The 15131-nt window shown below is 33.6% G+C and overlaps 1 protein-coding gene across 5 annotated transcripts in view; it reads right to left on the reverse strand.

The window, feature by feature from the left end:
- Positions 1-15131, reverse strand: part of LOC149787929 (uncharacterized) — a 109112-nt gene that overhangs the window by 23078 nt on the left and 70903 nt on the right. For 4 of the 5 annotated variants that reach the window (XM_089974191.1, XM_089974187.1, XM_089974190.1 and 1 more), the window contains 4 exons: positions 9616-9703; positions 7483-7644; positions 4796-4940; positions 2293-2310 (listed from right to left, as the gene is read on the reverse strand). In XM_089974191.1, the coding sequence (XP_089830317.1) occupies positions 2293-2310; positions 4796-4940; positions 7483-7644; positions 9616-9703 (413 nt within the window). The remainder of the gene's footprint in view (positions 1-2292; positions 2311-4795; positions 4941-7482; positions 7645-9615; positions 9704-15131) is intronic. The other variant, XM_089974188.1, reaches the window with a different exon arrangement.

A 15131-nucleotide genomic window follows, 5' to 3' on the forward strand; every position in this document is an offset into this window, starting at 1 on the left:
TCATTATAAGCTGTGAGACTACTTAAACACATTAGTACTATCAAATATAGTGCATATATTTAACACCAAAATGGGGTATAACTCTAGAAAACCTCTCATAGTGCAATGAAGATCATGAAACAGATATCAGTAATGCCCAACAAGTTTAAACAGTCTATGCAAAAATGTGAAATTCCTAACAAAAGAATTTCAGGACATACAGGTGGATGCATGTACAGTGTAACCCCATTATAATGCGATAACTAAGGTAAAAAAAATTGAATCGCATTAATATCGGGGTTGCGTTAATTTAACGGTTTTACAGTATTTAACTTTTCAGAGAACAACTCATTGGCACATATACATGTATTCATGTCTAATGAGTGTGACGAATAGGGTATCAGCACCGTTTACTATCATGCTGTCGTGGCTAGCAGTTCATCTATAATGCATGTAATTCCATTGAAAAATTGCACACAGATTTACAATATTCAATAATTTTTCCCCAGCTCATTGTGTCTGAATTCAACGTCTAATATACAGCATGAACATAGTATCAACACCGTTTACTTACCATTTGATATCGTACCATCGGGGTTTGCAATTAATCCATATGTAATTCCACTGCCAAAACTGCATACATATTTAAATTATTCAATAATTTTGTCACACATCATTATGTGTCTGAATTCAATGGGAAATATTAACAGCAAAATTAGGTTAAGAAAGACGAAGCATGTGTACAGTTCATTACGTTCCAGGGTCTATGAACGGTGTTTGTACAAATTTCATGCTGCTAAAATGTTCTCATATGCATTTCCGTGTACATTTATCCATTGCAAATTTCCAATAATTAACACTTGTATGCCTATTTGTTTGAATGACTACAGCAAGAATAATTAGCAATCAACACATGCTTTCAGCGTGCATGTAACTTTTACTTCAGATTTTAGAAATATCGAAAGAAACGTGTGAAAACTACTAAACTAATCATTGTGCAGAGAACAACTTGTGTTTGTGAACTTGCGTTTCCATAATGATAATTTAAAAAAAATAAAAAAAAAGAAATTAATGACGAGTTCATAAACAAACACCATACCCATGTAAAACTCGAGAACTGAGTGCAGTAGGCCTGCAATGGTCATGAGTCACGTTTATACATTTTTTAGAGCTCAGTGCATGTACAATTTCATACCCTTTCAATTTCCAGCTAATAAAGTGGACATTATTTACTGGTCAAATGATTGTGACTAATAACACAGCCAAGCCCAGTGAACATGTTGGCGGCTTTCATTTTTTTGATGTTTATTAAATTGTGAGAATCTTTTATCAACCACCGCATGATCTGCTGCTTGGCTGTGTATGCAGTTAAAGAAAAAACACATGTCGGCTATTGTTTGAGCAATGATTGCATACAGAATTAATTGAAGACAATCACAAAGATGACTTACTGGCTCTACTCATGGATCAGTAATAAGTAACACTTTTGATAATGTTTATTTTGGCATAACACTTCAAGAACCTGGTGACATTGTTAAATTTCAGAAGCTACGCCACGATCGTATTATATTAAAATTCATATGTGAAATCTTCCCCAAAATGATAATAAATGTTTTACACACTATTTCTCATACTTACAAAAAAATATATTTCCTGGTATGAGAAAAATACACATTCATGTATTTAAAATTTCAGGAACCAAGCCACGATCATATTAAATTGGAATTCATATGCGATCTCCTCCCCATAATGATAACAAATTTTTATACATTATTTCATGTACTTGGAACAAAAAATTTTTTTTCATGTGCAAATGAATATATGAAATTTCGGGAGCCATGCCATGACTGTGTTACATCCAAATTCGCGTTATAGCGGGGCGCATTATAGTGGGGTTGCACTGTATGTACAGGACAGACAGACAAGCCTAATGCTGTATGCCTATGACAGTACTTAGAGCTTCTAAAGATTAGGTGCTATACAAAGTCCTCATTATTATTATTATTATTATTAAGCCCACCATCTCCCTACCTCTAATCTTTTCTCAGCATGGCTGGGGATAACAAATATTTTAGCTAAAATCTCCTGAAAATTTAAATATACTGAAAATACATATGCAAACAAATCTAGTGTTATACCCCAAAAAGAGTTAAAATTTTCAGCTTTGTACACAATGTCTGTATTAAATATACTAATATACAAAATTATGAGGTGCTGAAACAAAGCTATTACATGCATTACTTTATGAAAGAATAAACTACTGCAACAGTGCAATGTTTATGATGAATATATGGTAGTACTTAATAAACTTACTCTCCTTGGGGAGCACTCCTTTATAAATAAAGAAGACTACTGATAATGAGAAAGCATTACTTCAGTTTCAAAGGTCATTGATAATTACATCAAACTGCAGCTGGGTACCTAGAACTTAGTAAATACATAATAAATGTAGAATATAAAGTATAGGTACCAGCCTTGACAAAACTTTGAACAACAGTGTATCATTTCAATTCAGCAACTAAAGTGTGTGATTTGAAATCGGCTGAGAACAGTCACCACATCTATGCAACACTGATAATGAAAATATTCCAATCCTTTCAAGCTTTTTCACTACTTTGAAGACATTTTAATTTGTTGAATGAAATGGGCAAAGGATCTCATGAGGTTAATTTTGCATGATGAGAATGTAAAGGACAAAGAATCAAACAGGGTTAATTTTGTATCAAGAGAATGTAAAAGGCAAAGGATCTAACAGGGTTAATTTTGTATGAAGAGAATGTAAAAGGCAAAGAATCAAACAGGGTTAATTTTGTATGAAGAGAATGTAAAAGGCAAAGGATCTAACAGGGTTAATTTTGTATGAAAAGAATGTAAAAGGCAAAGGATCTAACAGGGTTAATTTTGTATGAAGAGAATGTAAAAGGCAAAGGATCTAACAGGGTTAATTTTGTATGAAGAGAATGTAAAAGGCAAAGAATCAAACAGGGTTAATTTTGTATGAAGAGAATGTAAAAGGCAAAGGATCTAACAGGGTTAATTTTGTATGAAGAGAATGTAAAAGGCAAAGGATCTAACAGGGTTAATTTTGCATGAAGAGAATGTAAAAGACAAAGAATCAAACAGGGTTAATTTTGTATGAAGAGAATGTAAAAAGCAAAGGATCTAACAGGGTTAATTTTGTATGAAGAGAATGTAAAAGGCAAAGGATCTAACAGGGTTAATTTTGCATGAAGAGAATGTAAAAGGCAAAGAATCAAACAGGGTTAATTTTGTATGAAGAGAATGTAAAAGGCAAAGGATCTAACAGGGTTAATTTTGTATGAAGATAATGTAAAAGGCAAAGAATCAAACGGTTAATTTTGTATGAAGAGAATGTAAAAGGCAAAGAATCAAACAGGTTTAATTTTGTATGAAGAGAATGCAAAAGGCAAAGAATCAAACAGGGTTAATTTTGTATTAAGAGAATGAGAATTTGACTATCAGTAAATTTCTGTGCATAAACAGACTATTTCTGCTAAGATCTTGAAATGTGGTCTAATCTCATGGAAACAAAGTAAGGTTCCAGATGGGGTTTCCTTTACATCATGTCATGGAAACAAGGTCAGTTCCAACTTTTGTGAACCCCTACTAGGCATTGTTAAAAATACGGTGGTGAAGGGATGTGATATTGTGATGCCCTCTGTCTGCCTAGCCATCTGTCCCATTTGTCCATGAGCTGTGGTGGCCTAATGGTAGCATGCAGCATGACTTGAGAACAAAATATTGTGGGATTAAATCCTGTTGTCATCATTAAAAGTTGGTTACCATGATTAGTTCCCTTGAAAGGCACATCCATGATTAGTTCCCTTGAAAGGCACATTACTTCAGCTGCTTTGGCCTAAAAGTCCTCATGTGTTACCGTGCTGTGAAACATTAAAATTTTAACAAAATTGGCCATCAGTCCATTACCACATCTCCTGAACTGCTGGGTGGATATTAACTTTTGCAATTATGTTGCCTTTATAGCAACCACTGACAAGAATGGTGTCATTACCTCCCCTTAAATCCCTGGTTCCTATCAAGGTCAAATGGACAAAAGTGTAAATTACAATGACAGTCTCAAATATTTTCTTACCAAACTTCTGATTTACAACCTTGCAATAAGGCTCATCACATGTATAATGGAATTTGTAGCATGACTTGGAAAACATAAATTTGAAAAAAAATACAGTTAGATGCTGCAAAAGCCACATTATGTTCCGCTAAAATGTTCATCGTTTAGTATCAGAAACTAGTTTCAAACCCAATGGAATTCAGTGACTTCTTGCCTGATCTCTCAATTTAATGTAATCATTATGATTTTATCAAGTCACATGGTGGCAGCAACTGCCTCTTGGAGTAACACTCGGATCAACACAGTATGATGTCCAATAAATACAATTAGTGCCTTCCTTCTTTCTTCCATGTATCTGAATATTATTTTTATACTAACCTTTTAATTTTACCTTTGCTTTAAAAAAAAATTTGTCGAGCATTTTCAAGATTATGCTATAAAAGGAAAGCTTGATGAGTCAGCATTTTGCATGAACATTGGTAGATTCAATCATCTGAAGTAAAATTAATCTGTTCCCTGACCAACTCCACTAAATCTAATATGAATTTTTGTGTCAAGCAGCCAGATTTAACACAATTACATTTCCTGCTATTATTTTTTATTTTAAATTTAAGGGTCATTTCAGAATGCCTTAAGTTAAAATTGTTAGGACTGGCAGGTCAGGCATGGAAATTTGTAATGACAAGCGATCAGTCATACGTTCTTTTCTCTTGGTATACCTACCCTCTAGGTTTGCCCTAAGCATAGTTGTATCATGGCCACCCCTCTCCAGATGCTCCATTTTACGAATGTACTTGTCCTGCATGGCCTTGTTCTGGGCTTCATCCATGGCAACTTTGAGGTGATTAATTTGCATCTGACGCTGTTGCTGTGGAAACAATTATGTAAAAATGTATCAGCTGTGCTGAAATGCTTGTAGAATGTATATAGGAATACAGTCTTGGTGCATTTAATAAAAAATTCTTGCTATTCTATTTTTAGAAAAAAATAGATTTTTAATTTGGGACAAGATTTATCAATTCTGACATCACTAGAGTCATGATATCAAACAATACGAAACCACAAGGTACATTTTTGCATAATAATAATTTAGTGGGAGAGAAACATTTTTATAGTGAGTAAACCTTCTCTGAAAACATATTTCCATGCTTGATGGATAAAGTACAGCTGTGATACAGTAATTATGTGTTTTGGGCACAGTACAGTTATGATACAGTACTGATCTATGCTGTGTGGCACAGTACAGTTATAATACAGTACTGATCTATGCTGTGTGGCACAGTACAGTTATGATACAGTAATGATGTGTTTTGGGCACAGCATAGTTATGATACAGTACTGATCTGTGCTGTGTGGCACAGTACGGTTGTGATACAGTACTGATCTCTCTTGTGTGGCACAGCAGAGATTTCAAGTAACTTGGATTTGCATGCCATAGTTCATTTCAACGCAAAGCACTACAAATATATAAATGGGTTAGTACATTTCACTGTTAATAAACCAAAGTTTCACAGGCTGTGCCTTGGCTCTTTTCTTGACTCATGGGCTTACACAGAATCCTTTATGCTGACTGGCACATAAACTTTAATACTTTGTTAACCCTGTCACCACTGGTATCATTGTTGTTATATCCTGTATATTTCTCAGTCAAAACAAGGAGGAAAAAAAAAAAAAAATATAAAAACATACAATAATGTAAACCATGTAGTGTCAGTCCACAATGTACCACACAAATACACACCATAACACAGCTCTATATTCATGACCTTTCGTGAAAATGATTAAGAAGGAATGCAGACTTATTACCACAGTTTATTGATAATCCTTTAAACTGTAACTTAAAAGTTATGCAATCTCAGTTTGGACTTCTGCATGAAGGTTACTATTTATAAATACCAAATGTGTGCGTGTGTGTGATTTTTAATTTTTAATGCAGCTTTAATAATTTTTCAGTCATATTGTTACGATGTCTGCATTGTGACAGTTTATAGTGATGTCAGTCACTGGGTCATCATGCCGCAGACATGTAGCATCATGTCCCACCCAGTCACATTATTCTGACACTAGGCCGACCAGTTCTAACACCAACCTCTTAATGCTGAGCACCAAATGAGGCAGATGCTAGTATAATTTTCATAAGTGTTTGGTATGACTAGGCTGGGGTTCAAACCCACAACCTCCTGCATACGAGGCAGATGCTCTGACCAATAGGTCACCGGAGCAGTCCTATAAATACCAATGAAAAACCACAAATCTGTTTATAGAACAAGAATGCACTATCAGCCACATTTTAAAACATTTATTTAAAGTCATTGAAGCATCAAATACAAAGTTGGTCACAGTGACCTGCTTTTGGAAGAAGAATGCTGCACTCACCAAGAGGCATCCAAAAGTTGTATCATCGAACTGCAAGAAATGCATGACAGTTGGCATAAAAACAAAACTTGAACAATATGAGAAGAAATGAAGGATGGAGGGATGGACAGGCAAAGGTAATACATGTATGCTATAGGCCCTTTCCAAATTCATAATGGTGCATGGTAACAGACATCAAAGGATTCCATAAAACTGGTTGGTCCTCCAACCTGAGGAAATGTATTACTCTATTTACCTTTCTATCCAACCTCCTATTCCCTTTGCTACAGGTTGCAGTTTTGAGCGATTTTTATCTAGAGCTCACCTGTGACTATAATAATGTTCTCACTCTTCTATAATTGTTCCTGACGCTTTTGAAAATAAGATCTACATGTACACATGAAGGAATAATTTAAAGCAAAATGAACAAGCCAGAAAATGAAGGTATTTCTGGAGTAACCTATTTAGAATATTTTATATACAGTATATACTTGCTTATAAGAGGAGTTCAAATGCAAACTGCACAGATCCAGAACTGCCATGGCATATTGCAACAGCAGATCTGAGTCTATGCAGCTTGTTAGGAGGAATCAGCAGAACAAACAACATATATCCTGATCCACAGCTGCATTGTATGAAGACAGATTAGGATCTATGTTGTTTGCAGTTTGACTTGATTTATAAGTGACTATAGACAGTATTTATACAAAACACACATGTACTATCAGCGGACAAAATCAGTGCCCATTAGACTGCATCATAGTTTTCATGGATTGCAGTCTGTGTCAGTGTCATGACTGCTATAGACCATGAATTAAAATACAGCTGAAAACCTTCTTTGGAAAATGTGGGGCCTCAGAAACAATCAACAATTTTAAGTATCAACAAATTTTTTGGCATAGCCATGAAAACTGATACTAACAAAAAAATAATGAAATTTGTTGTAAGTAACACATATGCAGAAAAATGGTTCCATGCATTAATTGGTGCAGTAGTCAGTAGTAGATATAGCGAACACAAGGTGGTAGACAGGAATGACATAAACTGAGCAGTACCTCCTTCATCTTGATTTTATGTTGTTCTTGTTCAAACTGCCGTCTCATGTTGTCTCTCTCCTGTTGCAGACGTCTTTCTTCTTCCATATCTTCTCGCATTTTTTTCTCACGTTCAACTTGTCGCTGACGCTGCTGTTCCTGCACCTGTGCCATCACAGCAGCCTACAGAAGGAATATTTTTAATACCGCCTTGAATGACAATATTTTCTGACATTTCCAGGATGAAATTGGTTGTTTTTATAACTCACTAAATGTTTCTCTGATAATAATAATAATAATATTAATAATAGTAATGAGGACTTTGTACAGTGCCTAATCTTTAGAAGCTCTAAGCGCTTTACAACATTAGACAACACCTATAACATAAAAAACACATAGAATGATACGATTACAGAAAACAAACACCATGAAATTAGAAAACATAAAAAACATGCTGAAAATATTTAAGGTAGGAAACATTATTAGGTCTTTAAGTTTGTTCTTGCAGTCTAAATAAGTGAGTTTTAAGAGCACTCTTGAATAGGATCACTGTGACTTATTGTCTAAGTTCAATGGGCAATTCATTAAACAAACAAACAAACAATATTAATGACCATTTCATGCATAAAAGCTTAATCATTTCAGTGAATGACACCTGTTGGAAAAAGTGTCGTCTTGTGGGAAAATTAATAATCTGCCCAATATTAACATACTGGATACATTTTCCATCATTTAAATCTTTTTAAACTGACTATGCCTTGAACACAAAAACAAAAATATGTCAGGTTTTTCAAGGAAAATAAAAAAATCCCACTTGGAGGCCTCAAAATATCCCACTTGGAGGTCTCAAAAAAATCCCACTCAGAGGTCTCAAACAATCCCACTTGGAGGTCTCAAAATATACTTAGAGGTCTTATTGAAAGTTAGTACATATACATCCCTTCATTTCATCTGCTTTCTACTCTAACTCTGTTTTTCACTTTTAATTAGCTAAGTTTATTTAGAATCATGCAATGGCATTGAAGACTTCCCCACTTACCCATCACACTTGTCTATCACTGGCTGGCATGAGTGTACATGTGCTAAGAGATTTATAAACTGGGATCTCTGTTTTGAACACTAACTTTGCTCGAATTCTCTGAAACAGGGAAGCAAACGATCTGTGGTACACATCTGCCATGTGGATGTGTAATGTGTGGAACAATTTCACTGTCTGGTCACAAACTGGGAATGCCTTGCCTGAAGGCTTTTATTATCAGGTTTGTGATGACCTAATTACTTCATGAAATGAAGGTTACAGTAGCCTGCATTTTATCATACAATGTCAACCAGATGAGAGGTACACCTCTCCCTTGATACCTATGAATAATGGAGTCTACATTGAGGGCACAAGAGAGCCAGTAAAACAAGCTAGCAACTTATGTTGATTATAAGCAAATAATAATTTCTTTTGTCCAAGACAAATATTCATATAATCGAGTTAAATATTAATGGATGTAGTGATAGCTGTAACACTTTTTACTACACACCAGTTGAAGATTGTCAGAACACCAACAATCTATATAGCAAGTTTGCTGAATTTATTAGGAGGAGTGATTTTATAAATAGACAGACTGATAGAGGGGTATCACAACAGTGTTTCCCATCCTTTTGAAGTATGAGGCCCATTTATTAACATGCTAATAGTTGTACTAAATACACAACCCTTTGGAAAAACCCTGTGGGGGTCCATGTCCTACTGGTTGGGAACCACTGCTTTATGCTTTTTAAGAAAGCATGGGGATAATGATGCAAACCTGTAATTAAAAAATTACCATATTGCCTTATGACAGGTTTTTTTTCTCCACTGTATATCATATAATTTAATATATAATTAATATATAAAAGATTTCATGACTTTTTCAGATATTTGCTTTAGAGTTTGAATCAAGTCATCACCATTGACTGTAAAGTGAAGGAAAGATCTGGGCAGGTACATCACAACAAACAGTGGTGATAAATATCCAAGATCACCAAACTTCATGATAAAACATGAATCCAACAGTTCTGATCTGCCATTTGAAAACCAAAATCCAAACTGAAATCAGTCAATAGCAAGACCTGAAAGTTCTGAAAAAAAGGTACTTCACATAACATATTCATGCAAATATCTACCTGATGTTCCAGATGTCGCTGTCTTTTATCTTCCATCTCTTTGTTTGTCAAGGGATCAATTATGATGTTTTGGCCTCGAATAAATGTCCTGGGAAAAAAATTGTATTGTAATAACCTTCTTTTATCCATTTTCTACACAGAAATATAATATTTCTTCTGCCAATATACCAGAACAAGGCTTCACCTTGACTTCTACATTTTAAGAGTACCAGATTAGTAAACAGATATAATCTTTGTCAAACAGCTGGATCATTGTCAGACATAATTGAATGAAAGCTGTTACAATGTGCAGACCTTATTTCTCATTTACTGTCTTTGTCAATTAAATCACTATAGGTGCAAATACAGCAATTCCTCTTTAGAAACCAGTTTAAGGAAGCCATACAAGTATAATGTGGTATAAGTCAAGTTAAATTATACTGTGGTAAATTATATAATACAGCAATCCCTCTTTATAAAGCATTTAAAGGGAGCCATACAAGGATACTGTGGTAAGTCTGGCTGTATTATACTGAGGTAAATTATATAAGACAGTGATCACTTACAATAAAGCGATTCAAGCCATACAAGTATAATGTGGTATACATCTAGCTGTATTACACTGAGTTACGTCGTACATAGTACAGTGAACCCTCTATATAAGGTTGTCCAAGACAGCCATACAAGCATACCTTGCCATACATGAGGTCATCTTATAAAGAGATACATCATACATAGTACAGTGAACCCTCTATATAAGGTTGGCCAAGACAGCCATACAAGCATACCTTGCCATAAGTGAGGTCATCTTATAAAGAGATACATCATACATAGTACAGTGAACCCTCTATATAAGGTTGGCCAAGACAGCCATACAAGCATACCTTGCCATACATGAGGTCATCTTATAAAGAGATACATCATACATAGTACAGTGAACCCTCTATATAAGGTTGTCCAAGACAGCCATAGAAGCATACCTTGCCATACATGAGGTCATCTTATAAAGAGATACATCGTACATAGTACAGTGAACCCTCTATATAAGGTTGTCCAAGACAGCCATACAAGCATACCTTGCCATACATGAGGTCATCTTATAAAGAGATGCATCATATAATAGTACAGTGATATCTCAAGCTGATTGAGGTAGCCATAGAAACATTATAGACAAAGTCACATTATAGTGAGGTATATATAAATATAGTACAGTAATTCCTCTAAAATGCCATTTAATAGATTCATTCACTTGTACTATATTATAGGTGAGGTCACATTATAGTGAGGTACATTATGTATAATACAGTGATTCCTCACTAAAAAACTGTTATACGGACTTTAATGGTATATTGTGTCATAGACGAGATTGCAATCGTGGTGTCATAATCTGGTCCATGACCATACCTGACTCATGAAAGGGACTGTGTTTTGCTGATGCATCATATAGTGAGGAAGAAATGTATGTCAATTTCAACAAATGCACATCTTAAACTTTGATTCTGTATCATACATACCGAATAGTAGTACTCTTTCTGACCCTAAAAATGCTTACCCAGTAAAACAGCTACCAAAGGATATCAAAAGTCATCTAGATAACATGTCCCCTGACTCCCCCACTCAGGTAAAGGCTGCTAATGAAATTACACTATGGTCTAGTACTCTTAATTTATACTGAATATGTTGATTCCATGCTAAGTTATAAAATAATAAATATGGAAGATGTTAAGTATCCAAAGGGCATCTCCAGGCAACTTGCTTCATAAATGTAACAAGATTGGTGGAAAGACCTTGAACATTTTCAGAGTTATGCTCCTCAAACAAATTTTTTCATAAACAGGCAAACAGGCAGACATGTCAATAACTATAGTCACGTGTATTGCATACCTGGAGGGGAATGTCATGTTATTACAATCTTCTGTTAACATTCTTTTTATTGGTAGATGGTGTTCAATGCTTATGCTAACCATAACTGATCAATAGCAAATGTTGAATGAAACTTGCAGGGCTGTCTTCAGAAACTCATTTATTTCTACTTGTAATTGAATGAAAAACATGGAGTTATCTAAATCCATGCATCACCAACATGCTACTGGATATGACTTGTCAAAAGCAAAGGCTCTTCCTCTGCAGTTTGCCCCAGAAATGAAAAGTGTGGATATAGATGGATAGACAGACAATGGACAAAAGCATTAAAATACTGAAACTGAAGAAATGTGAATAACAAGAATATAATATGTGAACCAAGTTTCAAAGAGACATCTTCACCAATTTTAGTGCTGTGCTCAGAAGAGACTTCCAGAAATCCATGTTAAGTCCTTTTCTAAAGCGGTTATATTGTTGGGTTTTTTTGTGCTGAGTATTGAAACCAACATAGATATTCATAAGAAACTGTAACATTTCAAATTTGTTACAAAAATATTTTCTTATATGTTTAGTTATTATGTTCACAAAAAACTGTAAGTCCAGTACAACATTCTTTGCTGTGGCTTTTGACCTTATTGTTATGTTTTACTGTATTTAATGGCACTTTTAACACATTACTGGTTATGCCATGCTCAGAAAATGGCAGCTAAGTGCCTCTTCCAAGGACACACAGAGACAACTAACCCCCAATGACATATGTAGATAATGACCTCATAACACTTGAATCATAAGCCTGATGCTCTACCAACTGAATTACCATTGCTCCCTCCTTTGACCTTGAACATGGACAGAAAGTCAATGAACTTGTCTCACACACTGTCAAGATATACCCACATACTAAGTTTCATAAAAAATATACCTAATGTACTCTCATCAAAACTGATTTCTCCTTGTACATGCCACTGTGTTCATGAAATCACTGATGTATAAAAATGCAAACAATGACCTTGAAGTAAGTGCCAATGTCATTTAGATCTGGTTTTCAAACTCCTTCACAAAGAGATATGATGATGGTCAGATCTGCACCATTTTTATACATGGGTACTGCAAGAAGTGTTTTAATGAAAATTAATTGTCAAAGCCACCATTCATTCAAGTGAGTTGTAATAACAAGATTCTGAGATGGCAACTAATATGTTATTTTGAAGGTCAGACGAGTACCATTTTCATGTAGAGCTAGCTATATACTGCTAGAGTAGCATATATTATATGCACACCTCAATTCTACATACTAACCAAAAACTCATAAAAATCCTGACCATAGATTACCTGTAAATTATCCAGGACAACCTATTATTTCAGGTTATAATTCATATAATGAAAACCTATCCAAATTTATTGATAGTGTTTTACAACCTTTAATGAAATCGCTTCCTTCATACACTAAAGATACTACTGATTTCATTAAAAAGTTGATGTCTATTCCACAGCTATATGATAATTTCAATCCTGGTATCATTAGATATAACATCACTATATACCAACATTCCGTATACAGATGGTATTGAAGTATGTAAATATTTTCTTGAAAACAATCCTAATAATAGCACACTATCTAGTGAAGATATTTGTAAAATAATAAAACTCTTCTTGGAAAATAATTATTTCCAATTTACTAATACAAAATACATCCAAATAATGGGCATGGCAATGGGTAGTCCTATTGCTACTTCATACACTTCCCTTTTCATGGGTAAATTAGAAAAAGTTTTTCTTCAAAACAAAAAACTGAATCCAACAGTTTAGTTTAGATTTTTAGATGACATATTTATGATCTGGAACCATCTGGAACCATTCATTCAGAAGAACTGAAAAAAATTATTTTATCACCTAAATCATTTTCATGACGATCAAATTTACTTATACTGCATATAGTATGCATGTTTCATTTTTCAATGTAAATGTAACCAAAAAATATTGATAATACTATCTCCACAAATATTCATATCAAGGAAACTAATAACTACCATTATGTGGAATATTCTTCATGCCATCCCATGTCATGTTAAAATGTTATACCATATAGCCAGGCCAAAAGATACCAACACATTATTTCAGATGATTATCAATTACAAAATTCGTTGAATGAATTAAAAACATATTTCCAAATAGAAATTATCCACCACATATAACTGATTCTGCGCTGAGCAAAGCCCGTAATCATACTCAACATGAGGCTTTAAACACAGAAGAATGTAGAATAGAGAAAAATATAATTCCTTTCACAATACAATATAATCCTTCATTACCTAATATAGGCCTTATACTTAATAAATATTGGAATCTCCTAAATTTATCAAATAAATAGAGCATATAAACACTTTATAAAAATAAACCAATTCTTGCTTATAGAAGACCCAATTCTTGCTTATAGGATACCCAAGAATTTGCAAGAGTTTTTAATTAGAACTAAACTGACAGAAAATAAAAAAGATATTTTTCATCATCTAAGTGTAACAGACATCAGTGCTCTCAATATCTCAATGTACAAATATAAGAGAAAGTACATTAATATTCTAGTAGCTCCAGTACAAAATAAGTATTTTTTTCTACACTATAACATTAACTGCATATCAACTGATGTGGTTTATTTGATAACCAGTAAAAAAATGTAACATGCAATATGTTAGACAAACTATTCAACAAGTTTCTAAGAGAATGAATAATCATTGCCTTCATGATTTTTTTTAATAGAGATCCTCAGTTCTCTTCTAAAATTTTAATACAAATAATCACTCTCTACTCAATTTATCATTGATGCCAATAGATATTGTGCATGGCGACAAGAACAGACTGATAAAGTAAAGTTATTGGATTCATAAGTTTGATACTTTGTATCCTAACAGCCTTAATATCAAGGAACAATATAAAATTGTATAAAATTTTAATAATAAAATTGATACGTTGTATATCCTTTATAAAAATATAATTGTATATATAACTGTTTGTCTCAATTTTATTATTTTACTGATTCAGTTTTCATTGGAGACTCATGTATGTTTCTGATATGGTCTGGTCATAAATATATATATATATATATATATATATATATATATATATATATATATAAAATTGTTATGATGATACATATCACTTATAACATTACATCAATGACATAATTGTTATTTTAAAATATAAAGATATTATCTGTTTCTTTCAAAACATTTTTTGCCTGAAGAAGTATATAGTAAATGTGAAACTAGTTGCACAGAATTATCAGTGTTTGTATTCTTTTGTTTTAAGCCAAATATATACTGTTAGAGTAATATGCTATGTTGGAGGTCAGATGAGTACCATTTCCATATAGAATTAGCTATATACTACTACAGTAACATGCTTAATTGGAGGTCAGATGAGTACCATTTCCATACAGAATTTTTTTTAGCTATATACTACTACAGTAATATGCTTAATTGGAGGTCAGATGAGTACCATTTCCATATAGAATTAGCTATATACTACTACAGTAACATGCTTAATTGGAGGTCAGATGAGTACCATTTCCATATAGAATTAGCTATATACTACTACAGTAACATGCTTAATTGGAGGTCAGATGAGTACCATTTCCATATAGAATTAGCTATATACTACTACAATAACATGCTTAATTG

This window comes from Sinohyriopsis cumingii, chromosome 11 (assembly GCF_028554795.1).
Source record: "Sinohyriopsis cumingii isolate HCF-2022 chromosome 11, ASM2855479v2, whole genome shotgun sequence".
NCBI classification, from domain to species: Eukaryota; Metazoa; Mollusca; class Bivalvia; order Unionida; family Unionidae; genus Sinohyriopsis; species Sinohyriopsis cumingii.